This window comes from Moschus berezovskii, chromosome 8 (genome assembly GCF_049115385.1).
Source record: "Moschus berezovskii isolate FMDL1 chromosome 8, NW_MosBer_1.0, whole genome shotgun sequence".
In the NCBI taxonomy this organism is placed as follows: Eukaryota; Metazoa; Chordata; class Mammalia; order Artiodactyla; family Moschidae; genus Moschus; species Moschus berezovskii.
The window spans coordinates 105,072,286-105,088,498 of record NC_142467.1 but is presented as its reverse complement, the minus strand read 5'-3'; the positions used below and the strand labels follow the sequence as shown (position 1 = coordinate 105,088,498).

Genomic DNA, 16,213 nt, shown 5'->3' with positions numbered 1-16,213 from the left:
CCTGCATTGGTAGGTGAGTCCTTTACCATTAGTGCCACCTGGGAAGCCCATCCACTTGAGTCTCATTTATTTCATTTGTAATGGAAAGTGGAACCTGGTAACTGTGACGGAACAGTGGGCAACTCCTCCCTAAGGATGTTTGAATCAATCTGGAAATGTTTTTGATAGTCACTTTGGGAAGTGGTTACTACTGGTATTTAGTGGGTAGAGACCAGGGGTGCTCTTCAGTATTCTACAGGAGATAGAACAGCCCCTCATGACGAAGAATGATACGGTCCAAAATGTCAGTAATGCAAAGATGGAGAAACTCTGCTGTAATACGTGGCATGGAGCTTTGATTTGGGTGGATTTCTCAAGTACAGTCATCCCTCAGTATTTGTGGGGTACTGGTTCCAGGGCCCCTCACAAATACCAAACTTGTGATTTTCAAGTTCCTTATATAGCGTTGGAAAAGACCCTGATGCTGAGAAAGATTGAGGGCAGGAGAAGGGGGAGATAGAGGATGAGATGGTTGGATGGCATCATTGACTTGAAGGACATAAGTTGGAGCAAACTCCAGGAGATGGTGAAGGACAGGGAAGCCTGATGTGTTGCAGTCCATGGGTTCGCAAAGAGTCGGACATGACTTAGTTACTGAACAACAACAATATCGCAAAGTGGGTCTTGGGATTCCTGAATTCTACCTTCGTAGATTCAAATTCGATCTGTGGTTGGTTGACTCTGTAGAGAGGTAACACACAAATATGGAGGATGGGCTGTACTTTCCCAGAACCCGGATCCACATGCTGGCAGACCAATCTTGAGTGTGAGAACTCAAAACGGACAGGACTTACTATTCTTGGCTTCTTCCCTGTGGCTAAGGGATGTGCCTAATGCTTTTGTGAGTTTTCACAGAAACTGGAGTTCTGAAAGTTCATATCTCAATTACTGCGTCTTCATGAAGCTTGGCCATTGGACCAAATTTGACTGTGATGCATATTGGCACGTTTATTCAATCTGTGAGAAGCCACAGATCTGCTGAGCCTGCCGCATTCCCTCTGTCCCCGGGCTTCTGAGAGACTGTTTTGATGTTTGACCTCAAAACAATCCCCAAACTTCTCTGCAGAAATGGATGTCTCTGAGCCCCGGTCTTCTTGACAACATTTTTCTTCCCTTTTATCTGCATGCTTAAATTCTGCTTGAGGCACATGTAACATGACACTGGGGAAAGACAATGAGCAAACTGCAACATGTACAGGACAAATCATGCAGTGTCCCTCTGCTTCCACATGGCATGCATAAATGTAGGGCAATTAGAAAATAAAATTACATAAGAGACATAACTAAATTCATGTGTGTAAGATACGTGGATCTTGGTTTGAAGAAAATATCACTAATTTAAGTATGCATTGGGTATCAGGAAATATTAAAGCATTAAAAAATATGTTTAGCATGCTAGTGGCATGTTATTTCATTCATATGTTAAATTATATGTTAGCAACATACAAAGTATTTATGGTTATGTGAGAGTTGGACTGTGAAGAAAGCTGATCACCGAAGAATTGATGCTTTTGAACTGTGGTGTTGGAGAAGACTCTTGAGACTCCCTTGGACTGCAAGGAGATCCAACCAGTCCATCCTAATGGAGATCAGTCCTGGGTGTTCTTTGGAGGGACTGATGTTGAAGCTGAAACTGCAATACTTTGGCCACCTGATGCGAAGAGCTGACTCATTGGAAAAGACATTGATGCTGGGAAAGATTGAGGGCAGGAGGAGAAGGGGATGACAGAGGATGAGATGGTTGGATGGCATCACCAACTCAATGGACATGAGTTTGAGTAAACTCCAGGAGTTGGTGATGGACAGGGAGGCCTGGCTTGCTGCGGTTCATGGGGTCGCAAACAGTCAGAAATTACTGAGCGACTGAACTGAACTGAACGCTTTTAATATACAGGGAACACTCTTTGATATATATCACAGCAGTATCTTTTATGATCCACCTCCTAGAGTAAGGAATATAAAAACAAAAATAAAAGATTATAATTAAACTTAATAGTTTCTGTACAACAAAGGAAACCATAAACAAAATGAAAAAGGCAACCCAAAGAATGGGAGAAATATCTGCAAAGGAAACAATCAACAAGGGATTCATGTCCAAAATATACAAAGAGCTCATGCAGTTCTATGTCCAAAACCAACCCAATCAAAAAAGCAGGTAGAAGATTTAAACAGACATTTCTCCAAAGAAGACATACAGAGGGCCAAAAAGCACATGAAAAGATGCTCACCAATTATTCAGTTCAGTTCAGTTCAGTTCAGTTCAGTCGCTCAGTCGTGTCTGACTCTCTGCGACCCCATTATTAAAGAAATCCAAATCAAAATCATAATGAGGTATCACCTCACACCTTTCAGAATCAGTTCAGTTCAGTTCAGTTCAGTCGCTCAGTCGTGTCCGACTCTTTGCGACCCCTTGAATCACAGCACGCCAGGCCTCCCTGTCCATCACCAATTCCCGGAGTTCACTCAAACTCATGTCCATTGTGTCGGTGATGCCATCCAGCCATCTCATCCTCTGTCGTCCCCTTCTCCTCCCGCCCCCGATCCCTCCCTGCATCAGTCTTTTCCAGTGAGTCAACTCTTTGCATGAGGTGGCCAAGGTATTGGAGTTTCAGCTTTAGCATCAGTCCTTCCAATGAACACCCAGGGCTGATCTCCTTTAGGATGGACTGGTTGGATCTCCTTGTAGTCCAAGGGACTCTCAAGAGTCTTCTCCAGCACCACAGTTCAAAAGCATTAATTATTCGATGCTCTGCTTTCTTCACAGTCCAACTCTCACATCCATACATGACCACTGGAAAAACCATAGCCTTGACTAGACGGACCATTGTTGGCAAAGTAATGTCTCCGCTTTTTAATATACTCTCTAGGTTGGTCACAACTTTCCTTCCAAGGAGTAAGCGTCTTTTAATTTCATGGCTGCAGTCAGCATCCGCAGTGATTTTGGAGCCCCCCAAAAAATAAAATCTGACACTGTTTCCACTCTTTCCCCATCTATTTCCCATGAAGTGATGGGACCAGATGCCATGATCTTTGTTTTCTGAATGTTGAGCTTCAAGCCAACTTTTTCACTCTCCTCTTTCACTTTCATCAAGAGGCTTTTGAGTTCCTCTTCACTTTCTGCCATAAGGGTGGTGTCATCCGCATATCCGAGGTTATTTTGATTTCTCCCAGCAATCTTGATTCCAGCTTGTGCTTCTTCCAGCCCAGCGTTCCTCATGATGTACTCTGCATATAAGTTAAATAAGCAGGGTGACAATATACAGCCTTGACGTACTCCTTTTCCTATTTGGAACCAGGCTGTTGTTCCATGTCCAGTTCTAACTGTTGCTTCCTGACCTGCATACAGGTTTCTCAAGAGGCAGGTCAGGTGGTCTGGTATTCCCATCTTTTTCAGAATTTTCCACAGTTTATTGTGATCCACATAGTCAAAGGTTTTGGCATAGTCAATGAAGCAGAAATAGATACCTTTCAGAACAGCCATCATCAAAAATTCTACAAACAATAAATGCTGGAGAGGGTGTGAAGAAAAGAGAACCCTCCTACACTATAGGTGGGAGTGTAATTTGGTACAGTCACTATGAAGAACAGTGTGGAGATACCTTAAAAAGCTAACAATAGAGCTACTATATGATGCAGCAACCCCACTCCTGGACCACAGCAGGGTCATGCTTTAGACCATTTCATTCCTGACCTGGCCCCTCTCCTTCCAATAGAAACCAGACATCAGCCAGTCTGCTAAAACACTTCCAGTATCTGGGAAGCCAGAATTTCCTAATGAAAGTGGGTGTAGGTCTGGTCTGGGAACCTTGTGCTGTCTTCTCTGGGATGGCCCAGGGGTGCCTTTTATGGGCTGTGGATGGCCTTTCAAGATGCCGTGTCCAAGCTGCACCCTGCCAGAAAAGGAAGGAGTGGCTGGGATTGAGAGATTAGGGGAAGGGCACCTACTTCTTTTCTATTCCTTCCCTGGTTCAGTTAAGGGCTGTCTTGTCACCTCCATCTCCAACCTAATCATCCCCTTTTGGTGCCACAGAATAGCCCAGCTCCCAGCAGAACACAGAGGGCTGTCAGGGAAGTTTGCAAACTGCATATCTGTCTGTGGGTTGACCCCAGGGGACACTTGTGTGCCTACAAGTCTCCCCCCACACTCCCCCTGCCACCTGGCTCTAGGCCCTGGGGGAGCCCCCCCTGCCTCTTGCACCAGACCCCCCTGGGATGCCTTTGGAATGTGCCTCTGGAGAAGAAAGGGATAAACAGAGGGAGCAGCTTCCCACCCCGCCCACTCCCTTCTGAGCTCCCTGTGTGAGTGAGGGGGCCAGGGTCTCCTCTGCTACCTGGATGGCCACTGATAGAGGCCAGTGTGCAACTCTGGCTGCCTTCCTGGAGAAGGTGATGTTCAGATAGAGGGAAGGGCTGTGGGTAGTTAAGTGTTAGGTGTGGACCTTAGTATCAAGAACCTAGAAGAGCAAAGTCTGGGGCAAGCAGTGCCTGAGCAAAGGCTTCTTATCCATGAATCATGCACCCAGGCTTCACTGGGTGCTCACACCCACACACATCTGTGCATGCCTCAGTTGTCAGACAGATATTAGGGGGAAAGTGCCCACCAGGGACACATGCATTAGTTTTCTTCATGCTTCTGCTGTGTTGTACTGTGAGAATGCAAGTCTGAGTGCACTTCCAGGTGTGCCAGAGGCTTGGACTCTGCAGGTGTGCATCCATCCTGGCCTCTGTAAGTGCAGAGGTTTGGCACGACCCTTTGTGCAGTGGGACGGTCATGCGCATATCATGTGGAAGTAAGAACATAACACATTGTGCGAGGGGGTTGGGGGAGAGACAGGAGGAGGCATGAGGCCATGCATAGGTATGGGGACACCTGCGTGTAGGTGTGTGAGACAGTCCCAGTTTTTAGAAACAGGAGACCGCTCACCCCTGAGGAGAGCTGTTCTGAAGTGCCTTCCCTTGGGCTTTCACACGCAGCTGGGTGGAGGCTCGGAGGCTAGTCCAGGACAGGAGCAGGGAGGCTGAACCAGGGACAGTGCACTCTCTGTCCCTTGGCTCAGGGCTGGCCTCAGGCATGCTGAGACCCCCTCCCTCTCTTTCTGGGCATTGGCTGGCTGTGAACGAGGGGAGAGGCAGTGCAGAGGTACAAGGGGCTGAAGGAGGGGATTATTTTGTTTTTTAAAAAATTGATGTAAAATTCACATAATACGGTATTAACTATTTTAAAGCATATATTTCAGGGGCATTTAGTACATTTCACAATGTGCAACTCTTAACTCTGTCTAGTTGCACAGTACTGTCATTACCCTCAAATAAAATCCTGTTCTCATTAGCAGTCATGCCCCATCCTCCCTGTCCTCAGCCCTTGGCAGCCACTAATCTGCTTGTCCCCCTACAAATTTGCTTATTTTAGGTATTTTATATTAATGGAATCAGACAATATTTTCCCCTGGCTTTTTTCACGAAGCACAACTTTTTCAAATTTTCATCCATGTTACAGCAAGTGTCACTACTACTTTTTTTTTTCCTGTAAAAAACACAAACATAGAATTCATCATCTTAACCATATTTAAGTATACAGTTTGTTGGGGTTAAGTCTGTTCACAATGTTGCATAACAGATTTCCAGATGTCTCTGCATCTTGCAGAACGGAAGCTCTAAACCTATTAAACAACCCTCTCTTGCTCACTCCAGCTTTTAGCAAGTGCCATTCTGTTTTCTAAATCTATGAACTTGACTACTTTAGAGACCTCATATAAGTGGAATCATACAGGATTTCATTTTGGAGGAACTGGCTGATCCCACTTAGCATAATGTTGCCGAGTTTCGTTCAGGTTGTAGCATGACACAGGATTTTCTTCCTTTTAAAAGAGAATGGAATTTTGTTGTGTGGATAGAAGCCACATTTGGTTTACCAAATTCATCCAAGGATGAACATTTGGGTTGCTTCCACCTCATGGCTATTGTGACTAGAGCCGCTATGAAAAGGGGTGTGCAAATATCCTTTTGAGATCCTGCTTTCAATTCCTTTGCATACATATCCAGAAGTGGGATTACTAGATCGTATGGTAGTTCTATCAATAGTTTTCATTTCTGATGAATATCCATACTGTTTCCCACAACTGTTGTACCATTTTACAATTTCAGCAGCAGTTTAAAAGTGTTCCAACTTGTACACATTCTTGTTATTTTATTTATTTTTTTGGTTACTTGGCAGGTGAGATCTTAGTTCTCTGTCCAGGGGTCAAACCTGTGCCTCTCCAGTGGAAACGCAGAGTCTTAACCACTGAACCATCAGGGAAGTCCCTTCATCCTCGTCACTTTAAATGGCACAGTTCAGTGGCATTTAGGACATTTACAGAATCCTGGAACTATCACCTCTTTTTAGTGCTCAGGTATTTCTCCACCTCAAAAGGAGATCTTGAACCCATTCCCCATTCCAGCCTGTTTCCACTCCCTGACAACTACTTTATTTTAATTGGAGGCTAATTACTTTACAATATTGTATTGGTTTTGCCATACATTGGCATGAATCAGCCATGGGTGTACATGTGTTCCCCATCCTGAACCCCCCTCCCACCTCCCTCCCAATCCCATCCCTCTGGATCATCCCAGTGCACCAGTCCCGAGCATCCTGTATCATGCATCGAAACTGGACTGGCGATTCGTTTCACATATGATAATATACATGCTTCAATGCCATTCTCCCAAATCATCCCACCCTCACCCTCTCCCACGGAGTCCAAAAGACTCTCTGTCTCTTTCACTGTCTCGCGTGTGGGGTTATTGTGTTCTATCTTGATGTGTTTAACTATTCTGGATATTTTAAGTAAATGGAATCATACAGTGTGTGGTCTTTTGTGGCAGTCTTCTTTCACTCAGCATAAGGTCTTCAAGATTCATCCATGGTGTAGCATGTATCAGAACTTTATTCCTTTATGTGGCTATATGGTATCCCATTGAATTGTTGGCTTGTGAACATGGTGCTAGGTCTGTGACACAGGAGGATAAGCAGAGAGAGCCAATTGGGTTAAATAGTGTCCCTCTGAGGAGAAAGGACACAGGAGTAGGATCTGAATGCCAGCCAGGGTGTGTCCTGGTTGGGCTCTGTTGGGGAGGTCATAGCTGAGATCATGGCCCTGACCTTTCTTTCCCCTGAGGTCCAGACTTGTGCACATGACTTGGAGAGTCCACTTGGGGAGTCTTGCTTAGGGGTTGTTATGGGAAAGGGTGACACAGAAGAAGTGTTAGAAGGAGACAGGGAGTTGAGAGAGCCCTTTCGGTTGTTTTTTTTTTAATGTATTTATTTATTTTTGCTGTGCAGAGTCTTCATTGCTGTGCAGGCTTTTCTTTAGCTGTGGTGTTTGGGCTTCTCATAGCGGTAATTTCTCTTGCTGTGGAGCATGGACTCTAGGGCACCCAGGCTCAGTAGTTGCAGCTCCCAGGCTCTCGAGCACAGGCTCAGCAGTTGTGGTGCAGAGGCTTCGTTGTTCCGCACCAGGTGGGATCTTCCCGGACCAGGGATCAAATTCACATCTCCTGCAATGGCAGGTGGATTCTTTACCACTGAGCCACTGGGGAAACCTCATTTCTGTTTTATTTTGTTTTGTTTTTGGTAACATTTTGTGCATTTAGGAGCTGATACCTGGAGCACGTTTTAGCCTCAAGAGATGGGCTGCCAGAAGAAGCAGATGCTGAGGGTTTGGGTCATCCATAGTATTAGAGGAAAGATTACCCTGTAATTAGGTCTGAAGCCCTGGACTATTACAGTGCCAATATAGTCACCTGGTGGGATGGATGAATAACAGCCAGCCAGCAATGACAGTAAAAGATGACAACAATGCAGATAACTTTTCTTAAGAAATTTCTCTGGGCTGAGCACTTGGCATCAAATGCCTACAGGGACCCTGAACACAGTTCTCTGATTATCCCAACACACAGTGAGGACTTGGGGTTTGAACCCTGGGGCTCCATAACTCCACAAACTCTGCATGTCTCAAAGAATGGGCTCTGGCAGCCAGAGAAGGGGTGGTGCGGAGGAGAAGAGATGGGCAGACACAGTCCTCAGGAGAAAGACCATGAGGCCAGAGCCAGGACTGGTCCAGAGATGGTGGCTGAGGGGCAGGAGGGGTGAGGAAGAATGGGGATTTGAGGATGGCACTCTGGATACTGGCTGGGCTGCTTAGGTCTCCTCTAGCCCACAAATGTTTCCTTACTGTGTGAGGTGCTCTATCCTAACTTCAGTCAAATTGTCCATTTTCCAGGTGAGATTCTGGGTCCTCCAAGACTTGGTTGACCATGACTCTGGGGGAACACTTTGTGACAATCTTTTGTTGAATGAAGATTCAGTGAATGAAGTAAAATGTCATAATATTTGAGTGATCTTTCCTCAGTGTAGTTGAAAACTGGTTATATGCATATGTTTATATTTGAGGCATGGGCTTCCCAGGTGGAGCTGGGAGTTCCCTGGTGGCTCAGAGGGTAAAGTGTCTGCCTGCAATTCAGGAGTCCTGGGTTCAATCCCTGGGTTGGGAAGCTCCCCTGGAGAAGGAAATGGTAACCCACTCCAATGTTCTTGCCTGGAGAATCCCATGGACAGAGGAGCCTGGTAGGCTACAGTCCACAGGGTTACAAAGAATTGGGCATGACTGAGTGACTTCACTTCACTTCTTCAGGTGGCACTAGTGGTAAAGAACCCACCTGCCAGTGCAGAGGACACAAGAGATGCAGGTTCGATCCTGGGTGTGGGAAGATCCCTTGGAGAAGGAAATGACAACCCACCCCAGTATTCTTGCCTAGAGAATCCCATGGACAGAGAAACCTGGCAGGCTACTGTCCAAAGGGTAGCAAAGAATCAGACATGACTGACGTGACTTACCACCTACACATGTGTATTTTATGTGTGTGTGTGTGTATAATTTGATTGAGATATATACACATGTGTGCATGCTGAGTCATTCAGTCATGTCTGATTCTTGGTGACTCCATGGACTGTAGCCCACCAGGCTTCTCTATCCATGGAATTTTCCAGGCAAGAATACTGGAATGGGTTGCCATTTCCTCCCCGGTGTATCTTCCAGACCCAGGATCAAACCCACATCTCATGCATTTCCTTCATTGGCAGACAGATTCTTTACCACTGTGCCACCTGGGAAGCATACATATACCATTGATTGAAACATATGTAAGTGAAAATATATATGTGTACATTCACAAATTTTTATTGGACTTAAGCTTTCGTTGATGATGTTTTGCTAACATTGAGTTGCAGGATGATCCTGTGTTATTTGTTCCCATTTATCATCATGTCCTACATCTGATTCCCACCCCTGACCAGTAGCTGTTTTAATTTTTTCAATGTGTATCCTTCTGTTTTCATGAATTCTTGGAAAATGTATATTGAGGCAAATACTGTTTTGACAGTGATACCATATATAGTGGTAGAAGTCTGCTATTTTTTCTGATTTTCCAGTGCTATTTTTAAGAGCCATCCATGTTGTTCCATGGATTCTAGGTTTGTTTTTTTTTTTCAAATCTGTTGTTCAGAACTTCTGAACCACTGATCTGTTTGTCTGTCCCTGTACTAATCCTATATTGCTTTATTTGCAAGGATTTGTAGAATGCCTCAGTATCTTAGAAGGCAATTCCTCCCCATCTCTTTCCACTCTTCACTACAAGGTGGACTTAATTTTTTATGGATAGCTATTCTTAAACATCTATTTCTGCTTCATTGACTATGCCAAAGCCTTTGACTGTGTGGATCACAATAAACTGTGGAAAATTCTGAAAGAGATGGGAATACCAGACCACCTGACCTGCCTCTTGAGAAACCTGTATGCAGGTCAGGAAGCAACAGTTAGAACTGGACATGGAACAACAGACTGGTTCCAAATAGGAAAAAGAGTACGTCAAGGTTGTATATTGTCACCCTGCTAATTTAACTTATATGCAGAGTACATCATGAGGAACACTGGGCTGGAAGAAGCACAAGCTGGAATCAAGATTGCTGGGAGAAATATCAATAACCTCAGATATGCAGATGACACCACCCTTATGGCAGAAAGTGAAGAGGAACTCAAAAGCCTCTTGATGAAAATGAAAGAGGAGAGTGAAAAGGTTGGCTTGAAGCTCAACATTCAGAAAACAAAGATCATGGCATCTGGTCCCATCACTTCATGGGAAACAGATGGGGAAACAGTGGAAACAGTGTCAGACTTTATTTTTTTGGGCTCCAAAATCGCTGCGGATGCTGATTGCAGCCATGAAATTAAAAGACGCTTACTCCTTGGAAGGAAATTTGTGACCAACCTAGATAGTATATTAAAAAGCAGAGACATTACTTTGCCAACAAAGGTCAGTCTAGTCAAGGCTATGGTTTTTCCAGTGGTCACGTATGGATGTGAGAGTTGGAATGTGAAGAAAGCTGATTGCCGAAGAATTGATGCTTTTGAACTGTGGTGCTGGAGAAGACTCTTGAGAGTCCCTTGGACTGTAAGGAGATCCAACCAGTCCATTCTAAAGGAGATCAATCCTGGGTGTTCATTGGAAGGACTGATGGTAAAGCTGAAACTCCAATACTTTGGCCACCTCATGCGATGAGTTGACTCCCTAGAAAAGACTCTGATGGTGGGAAGGATTGGGGGCAGGAGGAGAAGGGGACGACAGAGAATGAGATGGCTGGATGGCATCACTGACTCGATGGACATGAGTTTGAATGAACTCCGGGAGTTGGTGATGGACAGGGAGGCCTGGCGTGCTGTGATTCTTGGGGTTGCAAAGAGTCGGACACGACTGAGCGACTGAACTGAAATGAACTGAACTGATTCTTTAACAGAAACTGTATAACAAGTTTAACATTTTTCTCAAAAAATTCAACTGGCTTCTTTTGAGAGGAATACATTGAATGTATAGATTAAATCTGGGGGGGGGAATTAACATCTAAGATACTGTTTTTCCATTTCTTCCACTTATTTATAATGTCTAACATGTTTAATTTTTTTTTCTTTTATTTATTTTTAAAAAACTATGTTTTTTTTTGTATTGGGGCATAGCCAATTAACAATGTTGTGATAGTTTCAGGTGAAAGAGAAGGGACTCATCTATACATATCCATGTGTCCATTCCCCCCCAAACTCCCCTCCCTTCCTGGCTGCCATATAACATTGAGCAGAGTTCTCTGTGCTACACAGTAGGCCCTTGTTGGTTATCCATTTTAAATCTAGAAGTTTCTGCTTGTCCATCCCAAGCTCTCTAACTATCCCTTCCTTCCATCATTCACCCAGCAACCATTAGCTTGTTCTCTAAGTCTGCAAGTCTCTTTAAGTTCATTTGTATCATTTCTTTTTAGAGTCCACATATAAGCTATATCATACGATATTTCTCCTTCTTTTTCTCACTTCATTCAGTATGACAATCTCTTAGTCCATCTATGCTGCTACAAATGGCATTATTTCATTCTTTTTAATGGATGAGTAATGTTACACTGAATGTATGTACCACATCTTCTTTATCCAATCTTCTGTTAATGGACATTTAGGTTGTTTCCATGTCCTATTGTAACAAGTTTAATGTCCTCTGTGGAAGTTTGTATGCACATACTTAAATTAATTCCTAGATACTTGAGAGTTTTGTGTCCCTTTGAATGGTAACTTGTTTGTTTTACTAATTGTAAGCTTACAAAAAATTTTCAAAAGTGACACGGAAAATTCTTTGACTTCCCCTCATCCAACTTCCATATTATGCAATGCCAGTACAATGATTAGACCCAGGAAACTAACAGCTGTGTAATACTGTATAGCAAATAACAGATCTTATTTGATTTTCCTTAGTTTTTACACTAATATCTTTTTTTAAAATTCCAAGACATAAGCCATTTTGTTTAGTTGTTATTTCAATGTCTCATCATTCTGTTCTTAGTAATTCTTATTTTTCCTTTTACCTCAAAGGTAGTTTTGTGTGACTATGACAATGTCAAATGATACAATCTTAAATTATGTTTAAAATATATGGGAACTTTCAGGTATCCTCTTCATATTAATTTTCAGTTTATTGTAATGTGGTCAGATGCTCTGGGTCTTTGCAATATTGGCACTTGATAATTTACCTAGACTTCTTTTATGACCATACACAGGTTCTTTTCAATTACAATTCCATGTTTTTAAGGTTTTGTGTCTTGGGTGTGTTTGGTGTAATAAATAGGACTATGTGCATGTTTTTGTGTTTGTATATGTTAAATAAACATATGTATTATCTAGGTATACTACTTTGCCAACAAAGGTCTGTCTAGTGAAGGCTATGGTTTTTCCAGTGGTCATGTATGGATGTGAGAGTTGGACTGTGAAGAAAGCTGAGTGCCGAAGAATTGATGCTTTTGAACTGTGGCGTTGGGGAAGACTCTTGAGAGTCCCTTGGACTGCAAGGAGATCCAGCCAGTCCATCTTAAAGGAGATCAGTCCTGGGTGTTCATTGGAAGCACTGATGATAAAGCTGAAACTCCGATACTTTGGCCACCTCATGTGAAGAGTTGATTCATTGGAAAAGACTCTGATGCTGGGAAGGATTGGGGGCTGGAGGAGAAAGGGATGACAGAGGATGAGATGGCTGGATGGCATCACCGACTCGATGGACATGAGTTTGAGTGAACTCCGGGAGTTGGTGATGGACAGGGAGGCCTGGAGTGCTGTGATTCATGAGGTCACAGAGAGTTGGACACGACTAAGCGACTGAACTGAACTGAATACTAACATATATTTATTTATATATTAGCTCAAGTATTAAATGTGATAGAATTAAGTCTGAAAACAACAGTAATTATGAAAAGATAAATTCATTAAGTCCCTCAATCAAAAGGGATACAACCATAGGTTGCTGTATTTTAAGAGAATATAATTCTGGTCATTTATACCTGTCCTCAATCTCAACTTCTTGATTTCAGGTGCTGTGGAAGAGATTTGTTGTTGTTGTTTAGCCACTTAGTCGTGTTTGAGTCTTTGTGATCACATAGACTGTAGCTTACCAGGCTTCTCTGTTGATTCCTTTTCCCAGGCAAGAAGATTGGAATGGGTTGTCATTTCCTCTTCCAGGGGATCTTCCTGACCAAGGGATCAAACCCACAGCTCCTTCCTTGGCAGGTGGATTCTTTACCACTGAGCCATCAGGTAAGCCCTTGGGAGACATATTATGTGCATAAGCTTACTCAACGCTTGTCAGCTAGGGATTATTAGTATCAATTTCCTTTTAGGGATGAGAAAACAAAGGCTCAAAAAAATTGAGGGACCAATGTAATGAAGGCTTTTTTTTTAAGCACTATTTTAAAACAACGCCTCAATTTTTTTGAATTCATGTGAATAACAAGGTAGAGTTTTTATAAAAAGGGAAAAAAGCCTCCACTTAATACTTACTAAGGCTTGCAAAAAACTCTTTGGGGTCATAAAGAGTTGGACACGACTTAGCAACTAAACAACACAGGCAGGATGTTGAGTATAGTGATCACAGGATATGCAGAGAGGAAACTCCAACCAGCAAGAAATTTTTCCAATTAAAAATTTTTAGTAGGGATCCCAGAACAATAACTTATTTTAAAGATTGTATTGTTGACCTTTTCTTTAATTTTACTTTTTTTTCTTGGGAAAAAATGATAGAGGTAACAGCAACCTCTGAAGTGGGGACTTAACCCACATATAGAAAACAGAGACCATTACTTCCTACCACTAGGATTTAAAAATATAGTATTACTAATGAAAATTTATTTAATTCATACTATGTACCAGGACCTGTGCTAAGCACTTTAGATGCATGTTGTTGTTCAGTCGCTAAGTCATGTCTGACTTTGTGACCCCCCATGGACTGCAGCACACCAGGCTTCCCTGTCCTTCACTATCTCCCGGGGTTTGCTCAAACTCATGTCCATTGAGTCAGTGATGCCATCCAACCATTTCATCCTCTGTCACCCTCTTTTCCTGCCCTCAATCTTTCCCAGCATCAGGGTCTTTTTCAATGAGTCAGCCTTTTGCATCAGGAGGCCAAAGTTTTGGAGTTTCAGCTTCAGCATCAGTCCTTCCAGTGAATATTCAGGTGGTCCTATTTAAACCACAAGGCAGAACCTCTATTCTGAACATTATTATGGACTGATTATGGTTTGAAGAGACGAAGAAGCCTCTCCTGGAAGTCCTGAAGAGGGCTCATTAGAGACTCTGAGTTCCTACCTATGGGAATTCCTCCTTCTTTTCCCCAACAGTATGGCTGCCATTCTGAGGCTAAATTACACCTCAGTGACTGAATTCATCCTCATTGGCTTCTCCACCTCCCCCCACCTTCAGCTGATGTTCTTCCTGCTGTTCCTGCTGATGTACCTGTTCACGCTGCTGGGGAACCTGCTCATCGTGGCCACCGTCTGGAAAGAGCGCAGCCTCCACACCCCCATGTACCTCTTCCTGTGCGCCCTCTCCATCTCCGAGGTCCTCTACACCTTTGCCATCATCCCGCGCATGCTGGCCGACCTGCTTTCCACCGACTGCTCCATCTCCTTCATGGCCTGTGCCAGCCAGATGTTCTTCTCCTTCACGCCTGGCTTCACCCACTCCTTCCTGCTCACCGTCATGGGCTACGACCGCTACGTGGCCATCTGCCACCCCCTGCACTACAACGCACTCATGAGCCCCTGAGGCTGCACCTGCCTGGTGGCCTGGTCCTGGGCTGGAGGCTTAGTTGTTGGGCTGGTGGTGACATCTGCCATTTTCCACCTCACTTTCTGTGGGTCTAACGAGATTCACTATTTTGGCTGCCATGTGCCACCTCTTCTGAAGTTGGCCTGTGGAACTGAAGTGCAAGTAGTGGCCATGGGTGTGGGCCTGGTGTGTATCGCAGCCCTGCTGGGCTGTGGTCTCCTCATCGTCCTCTCTTACGCCTTCATCGTGGCCACCATCTTGAGGATCCCCTCAGCCGAGGGCCGGCACAAAGCCTTCTCCACGTGCGCGTCCCACCTCACCGTGGTTGTCGTGCACTATGGCTTCGCCTCTGTCATCTATCTCAAGCCCAAGGGTCCCCAGTCTCTGGAAGGAGACACGCTGATGGGCATCACCTACACGGTCCTCACTCCCTTCCTGAGCCCCATCATCTTCAGTCTCAGGAACAAGGAGCTGAAGATTGCCATGAAGAAGACCTTCCTCAGCAAGCTGTACCCCTCCAGCCTCTGAGTGACTGGGGTGGAGGTGATTTCAGATTATGGTAGAAGGATGACCACACCCACATCTATACAGTGGGGTTAACCAAAGCTACCTTGTAAGATGGTGTAAAGATTTGTGTGTGTGTGTGTGTGTGTATGACACTTATCACACGGTAGGTGCTCAATAAATGTTAATCTTTTTTTCCCTTTTCCTCTCAGGGTCTGTGTGTCTCACATTAGCTTCAATTTTTAAAAAATATTTATTTATTTTTGACTACATGGGGTCGTCATTGCTGTGCGCAGGTTTTCTCTAGTTGTGGCGAGTAAGGACTACTCTCTAGTTGTGGTACACAAGCTTTTCATTGCAGGGGTTTCCCTTGCTGCAGAGCATGGGCTCTAGGGTGTGCGGGCTTCAGTAATTTTGGCTTGCAGGCTCAGTAGTTGTGGCACATGGGCTTAACTGCCCTGTGGCATGTGGGATTTTCCCAGACCGGGATCAAACCCATGTCCCCTACATTGCAAGGCAGATTCTTAACCACTGGACCAAAAGGGAAGCCCCTAGTTTCAATTTTTAACCAAATAACTTGTTGAAATATAATTCACATTCCATAAAATTCATTTATCAAAGTACTTACCTGAGGACACACAGCACCTCACTCCCACTCCAACAGTATTAAGGAACCTGAAAAAAGTTTTTGCTTATCCAATTTGATAAAAACTGAACGTCACAGTTACTTTCATTTACTGTCATTTAAAAAAAATAACTAGTTAAACAGATATTTGAGAGCCTGTATATGCTGTTGGCTTCCCAGGTGGCACTAGTGGTAAAGAACCCCTCTGCCAACATAGGACACATAAGAGACACAGTTTTGATCTCTGGGTTGGGAAGATCTTCTGGAGAAGAGCATGGCAAGCTACTCCAGTATTCTTGCCATGAGAATCCCCATGGACAGAGGAGTCTGGTGGGGTGCAGTTCACAGGGGCACAAAGAGTTGGACACAACTGAAGCCTGCA

At 44.0% G+C, this 16,213-nt stretch overlaps 1 protein-coding gene across 1 annotated transcript; it reads left to right on the top strand.

The window, feature by feature from the left end:
* Nucleotides 1–14,273: 14,273 nt before the first annotated feature.
* LOC129558766 (olfactory receptor 10H1) lies at nucleotides 14,274–15,230 on the top strand. The gene is given in 1 exon segment (XM_055430186.2): nucleotides 14,274–15,230. A coding segment is annotated over 1 exon segment (957 nt).
* The last annotated feature ends 983 nt before the right edge of the window (nucleotides 15,231–16,213 follow it).